A 6,722-nucleotide genomic window follows, 5' to 3' on the forward strand; every position below is an offset into this window, starting at 1 on the left:
GTTAAAAAACGTCTATAATATTTTGGTCAAATAACAGCAGAATAAAAAAGGAACAATCAACATGATGTTGCATCTATAAAGTGAAACTGAAATGATAGTTTAGGATGGGAACGCGGTAACCACTGACTATTAACATTTGAACCCTCATATTACAGAATACATGACTATGAAATAAGAATCGAATTAAATCAAGGCTTTATCCTGAACTTGAGACTAATTCAAGATCTATTTCCAACTTCATCTATTGTTATGAACTTACGATGAATCAAGAAGATTAGCAAAGATCTACCGTCATTTCTCTTCATAACTGACTTCATGATCTTGAATCTCTCCAGAGTTGACTAGGGGCTTGACGCTGCTGCCTTCTATTGCACCTTCAGATTTGAATCCGTTAGACATGTCTGAAGAATGAGGTACTGATCGATCATCCGGTGTCACTTCCTTTTGGACTACTGGTTTTGGGCGTCTGATTGCTTCTGCAGCCTCTGGCATTACTACGGGAGGAGGCTGAGGGGGAACCCATACTCGTTGAACTGGCTGCACACTGGAGACAGAAGGTGATCCATTATACTCAATTTCGTTATCAATCTCTTTGATTCTGACGTTCTTCGTTTGCAACCAGGGTACTTGGTTGTCGCCAATCTCTTGGACCTTGGAATTCAAGTCCTTGCCATTTACTTGAGAATGAATGACTTGGGTAGAGGTGATTAGTGCCTGACTGACTTCCCAAGGCTAGTAGTAGCCATGAGATGTTGAAGCAAATAATCAGTCATATGGAATAATACTACCATGAAAGGAATGTTAACAACTGTGCGTAAATAAATCTTTCACAAATACACACACATTATATGAATCCGATTTTCATATTATTCATTGATTAGAAGACATCTCATTGTAACACAATCCATCATATAATTTACATAGAAAATATGATAACCTCCGAATTTAGCTCGGGTCCTCAACATGTAAAATTTAAATTATTCATTTTTTCACGTTTTCAAATGGCAGATAATAATTGTTAGTGTCATAGAATTGGTTGCATGATTCTGTAATTCTACATGTTTATGATAACAAAAACATTAACTAGCAACGAAATTTATGCCTAGATCAACTGTCTTTTCCTAGAGGATCCAACGGTAAGTAATTATGTTAACACAGATGGTCAGTAATTAGAAGGCAAAGATTGAGAAATAATAATTTTGCAAATGAGTTAATTCACAGAAACACTTAAGAAATGGACCAAAATGACGTTTAAATTGAGACCTGTGTAAATAGTAAAAGTAAAAAACCCTAAGAAATGCAATGAAATATCTTAGAAAATATACCTTGGCTCTAGGTGCTAAGCGTGGCTTTGATGGTTGCTGATAAGGGTTGGGGGGTGAATCATCAATATCCTGCATTAAAATGCCATGTTGTAAAAGTAATGATGACCAGATAAAATTGGTAAAGCTAACACAGAAGAGTAATCTTATTTGCACGCTACAAACTTTTACTTCATGGTAGCACTACCTTTCATTTTTCACGTTTTACTAGTAAATTTTATTTCAATCAATATTTTATTAATTTAAATCAATAGTACAGAAATGGATGTATGCTTTTGGGTATACAACTACAATTATCAAGATTGAAATGCATAAAGATTTACTCTAATGTTAGAAGGCTTCTCCCCTCTTTGGATCATGGCCATTATCTGCAGAAAAATAATGGAAGGAAATAATCCACGCAAAGGATCATATGACCTCAATTAAAATAAAATAAAATAAAAGAGGATCTCATATTGAATATTTTCTAAAACATTGATTAATCAACATATGTAAAGCAGATAAAATAAATTAAATATGATGTAATTAGTACCAACAAATAAAGAAACAGCATAATAAACTGAAATTGAAATTTGATGTTACTAGTTAAAAATCTCAATCATGTGCATCTATTAGCAGTGTTGATTTAGGAAGTTTCAGATTTTGCCAGAAAACAAAGTGTTTATAATCCAAAGCTAGAGGCCTGGAGCCCAAAGTGTTTATTGGTCCATGAATGACATTGGCATGAGAGAATATATCAAGCACTCAGATATCATCTCGTGCCTAAAGAAAGGGGTTAAGAGGAGTAAGGGTGGGGAAGAAAACAAGGACAGCAAGATGACTTACCTCCATATATGATTTAGGATGAGGAGCACTGGATGGTTCAACAGATGCAGAGGGGGATGAAGATTTCACTGCAAATGACATTCTAATCATAGGTAATATTAAGAAATTATATTAATTAATTGAGATTAAATTAATGTATAAATTAACAACCTGACCGGGACTTATAGTCTGACTTTCCATTCACAATCAGTTGCGGTATCTATTTCCAATATTACAGTTGTCAAAAGTCAAAACTTGGTTTAGAGAACTCAAATGGGAATCAGGTGTGTCAAATTTTCATTAAAGAAACTGAAATATTCCTTATTACATGTATAATCTGACCTTTGAACTTCCTTGAGTGACTACACCTTCTTGCCTTGAGACAGAGAGTCCACTAGCAGCTATTTTTCATCCATAATTTGTCAGAAACAGATGATATTCAATAAGAACATAAAATTTAAAGTACAACCAAATACTTCTGCCTAGATATGAAGAATTTCTGACATGAAAAGACATTAAGTTTTCAAGAAGCTTCTAAAGATTGCAAGAAAGTAGAATTCAGGTCTTGTTGCACTGTAGAGGGGTCTAAATACACAGGTTTGCTAATGACAATCAAAAGCATTCTTCACAAATATACAAGTGCAATTGCCAAATCATAAACCAAATCCTTCAGAAAATATTCATGGCATTGTAACTGTTCATCTTAATCCAGTAAATTAAATGGAAATTTATAATTACCTTCCAATCTTGTTATTTCATTAGTCATCAACTTCATTTCCTGCACTTGCTTATCCAAAAGGCTCACAACTTCCACAAAATATCTCTTCACTGCAAGTATAAAACTAGATGAAGCAACAAAAGATGAAGGGACATTGGCAGTACTAATACAAATGTAAGATATTTTACAGCTTGCAAATTGAAGTTCTATTAAAGCACCTTCACTTTCTGAAGTCAGTAGTTCTTGGCATGCATTTGCCATGTCAGCAGCTGCAGCTGCAGCTGCTTTTGCAGCCTGTGCAGCTTCTTCTGCCAATGTTGATTTTGAGCCTGGTCTCTTTAATTGGTCATATTCCTCTTCTAGGACAACATTGCGTATCCAGGATTTTAACCGAGGGAGAACTAAATTCTAAAACATGGAACATACTTCCAAAGTTCAGCAAGGCTCAAACTACTAAGTGATAACATTTATGCATGGAGCAAGAAATTAAGTTAGGTACATAAAAAGATGGATATGTCAAACCAAGCAATATACTCCCCCATCAATTAAAATACCAATTTTGATAGCATCATCCAGAAAGGTCAGTGGAAAATAGACTGTGCATGGATTGGTTTGTCAAAAAACTAAACTAAATCGGCTTTGAATCCAATTACATGGATTGGATTTCAAGGCAATCTACTTTTTCTTTCTCAAAACCGGTTCAAATCCAAATTTAAAATTTGGTTTTGGTTTAAAACTGGTTATGATTCAAACTGGTTTTACATCCAATTTTTAGTAAAACCAGTTTTTTTTCTTTTTTTTTTTATAAGTTAAAACCAGCTTTAAATTCAGTGCTTTTAAGCAAAAATCAGATTCAAATCTAGTTATTTTTAGTAAAAATTACTTTTAAATATGGTTTTTATTTTACCAAACTTTGTTTTAAATTTAATTTTTAACTAAAATCAATAATTATAACTCTTCATTATAGGAAAGTCAAATCATAAATACGAGATATTTTTCAGTAAAATTTTTTTATTACCTAGTAATTTTTTTTATGTTTAAAAATTGAAAGAAAATTTAAATTGCTTGGGACACAGATAGAAAATGTAGTTATATAAAATTGAATTATATTAAATTAGACTCATTTACAAAGTTTTCCTTTCAAATAATCCTAGTATAACTTGTGTTGAACGTGTGTACTAAGAAAAGGAAAACCAAAATTGTATTCTTATTTAGTTTAGAACTTCAAGGTGGTGTAATGATAGAAATAAAAAAAAAGTTTATGTGACGATAAAAACAAAACCAAAAAACAGAAAACAGTGGAAAAACATTGATGAAACTTCAGCGTAGATGAGATCAATAATAATCTATGACCTGTGAATGTTTATTTTAGATTCTTATGAATAGAGATATTTTTCCACATCGGAATGCCTTATTTTTCTGAGAAGTTCTGAAACCTCTCAATTATCTAAGAGGAAAAACAAATGCAAATAAGGAGTTATTACTAATGTTTTGTTTACAAATCTAAGTACATATTTTTCGATATGAGATGTAATAAAAACAAAATGATAATGGAACTTAAAAAACACAAAGCAAGGGAAAAAGAGGTTGTGAATATAGCAATGCGAGACGCATGGAACATATACTAATTAATATACAAACAATTCCAGCTGCAGGGACTGAGTGAGCTAGTAATCCAAATGCTACAGTAATCCAACTGGATCCTAAAATAGATATGGATGCTAGACCAGATCTAAAATAAAAAGAATCTCTTTCAAATTGGTTTTAAATATCTAGTTTTTTTAATATAGTTTGGATGGGGTCTGGATTTAAGCCGATGAAACCAGTTATATTGAATAGGGCTAGCAAATACCTTAATTAGCATAACCGTTCCAACACTTGAAGCAGCTAGTAATCCAACCGCAATAAGGGCATGTGACCAGTGAAAACTACGGCGTGATAACATTCCCAACGAAGTAGTAACACCAGTGGAAGCTGGTGCAACCGGCTGCAAAGCCTGTGGTTGGCCTTGCAACTGAATGTCTGATGATGCCTTCAACTGTCCCTCTGTGAGCATTACAGTGAGCAATAAATTAATGTAACTGAAAGACGAAATCCAGTTCTATTTGAATAGAATAACTAAATGGAGAATCAACTAGCAGCTTAAACTAAGTCCAAAGTTGAAAAGGAAAAATGCAGAGAACCAATCTGAAAAACACTTCACCTTGACTTACACCAGCTGTCTGCACACTTGAAGGTGAATCCTGTGATTTGGAGTGAAGGTAAACCAACAACAAATGAACATACAAGAAACCGATAATCAATTGTTGGCTATTTTTAGAGATGAACGAGCAACAGAACATTGTAAAAGCTCACAGGCACACGCCGAAATGCTTCATCTATCTCCTCCTTGGTGAGGCCCTTCTCCTCCAGAAATGATCGCCTGCGGGCGACAGGGGAACTTCTAACCGTCGGGTGTGATAGAAATTTCACAGCATTCTGAAATTGTTCCTCCCTCATTGGTTCTGAGTTCACAAAGACCAATGTGTTTGAACTCCCTTTAACAAGCTCTGCTCCAGTATTATGCTGATCCCAATTTCAGCATCTAAGCCTCCAAAAAGATAACAATTGAATCAAATTTATCAATACACAAAATAATATCACCTACGAGTTCTCTGAAACTGCTAGAAAATCCAATCAAGCATGCCAATGATGAATAGGGACACACTAAAATAATCATGATGAAGGAAACTAACTTGACCTTTTAATAAGGTAATTTTCCCACAGAAATCACACTTTTTAAAGAACAGAACGGAGCATCATCTTAGTTCGTTTTCTTCTAAACTCAATAAAACATAGTAAAATCTCTATTTATTTATTTGCCGGTCTTAATTTAATTAGTGAATCAATGATTATCCAAAACGACAGGTATAAAGGTTTGAGCGAGCGAGAGAGAGAGAGAGAGCGTTGAATAGTTATTAGTGAGATGATGAAGAATCTTCAACGAGCAAGCGGAAAGAACGAAACACAAATCAGTGAAAGAAAAGAGAGAAAGTAAAACCTGTGTTTTGGAGCAGTGGAAATAGGAGAAGGGGATTCGGTAATCATGCGCACCTCCATCTATTCAGGTCTGTTTTAGCTCATCTCAGCTCAAGGAACTGCAACATAAACGGATTTGTCCTAAATATATTTTTAACTCAATTTTTTTATTTAAATTGTAATTGTTTAAATATTTTTTGTTTTTATTTTTATTTTTTAAATTTAATATTTGTAGTCTTTACTCTTTAATAACAATGTGATTAGCTAAAAAAAAAATTAGTATGTGTCAATTTTTTTTATTAGCTAAAAAATTTATGTGTTGATTTGTATTGTTCAAATTGTTATTATAACTTTAAAACAATGAATTTTAATATATTAGAAGTTGTAATTAAAAGCGAAATAAATAGGATATAAACAATTTTAAAATGAATAAAATAATACCATCGGATTTGATTAAAAATAAAAAATGGTTATTGAAATATTTTACTTTAGAATACTTTTGTTGTTGTATTTTATTTTTATATTTTGTTTATATAATATAAGTTAGAATATATAGCACTATGAATTCATACTAAACTTTTTGCTAAAAAATTATCAAAAGTAAATCTATCTGAGGAGTTAGCGCATAGTTGTAAGACTCCGAGGCCGATTTATTTAGTAAAAAATTACGATTCTAATTTTTTTTGTGTAAAAATTAGTCTTAAATTCTTTAAGCTTTGAGATATTTTGTAGTCTCTAACTTTAGACTTCAAATAACAAAAAATTAATATTTTCTAAAAAGTGAATGTAAAGATAAAATTTGAAGTTTTAAATTGGGTACAATTTCTCCAAGTATTTTCATATTAATGTTTACTCTGAAA

At 32.4% G+C, this 6,722-nt stretch overlaps 1 protein-coding gene across 3 annotated transcripts; it reads right to left on the bottom strand.

Moving 5' to 3' along the window:
• Positions 1–5,993, bottom strand: LOC113873530 (peroxisomal membrane protein PEX14-like). Of its 3 annotated transcripts, none has more exons than XM_027511694.1 (12): positions 5,885–5,993; positions 5,200–5,428; positions 5,048–5,087; positions 4,697–4,890; positions 3,063–3,252; positions 2,865–2,954; positions 2,469–2,527; positions 2,298–2,346; positions 2,148–2,215; positions 1,646–1,690; positions 1,326–1,394; positions 1–732 (listed from the first exon to the last, which is right to left on the bottom strand). In XM_027511694.1, the coding sequence occupies exons 2-12, from the start codon at positions 5,341–5,343 to the stop codon at positions 292–294; spliced, it is 1,389 nt and encodes a 462-aa protein (XP_027367495.1). In that variant the 5' UTR covers positions 5,344–5,428; positions 5,885–5,993; the 3' UTR covers positions 1–291. The 3 variants fall into 3 exon arrangements, with proteins under 3 accessions (XP_027367495.1, XP_027367501.1, XP_027367489.1); XM_027511688.1 differs by having other exon boundaries at positions 65–732; positions 5,200–5,434; positions 5,885–5,988; XM_027511700.1 differs by lacking the exon at positions 1,646–1,690 and having other exon boundaries at positions 4–732; positions 5,200–5,434; positions 5,885–5,988.
• Positions 5,994–6,722: the final 729 nt, after the last annotated feature.

The sequence above is a fragment of the Abrus precatorius genome, unplaced genomic scaffold (assembly GCF_003935025.1).
Source record: "Abrus precatorius isolate BTA unplaced genomic scaffold, Abrus_2018 Scaffold10, whole genome shotgun sequence".
NCBI lineage: Eukaryota > Viridiplantae > Streptophyta > Magnoliopsida > Fabales > Fabaceae > Abrus > Abrus precatorius.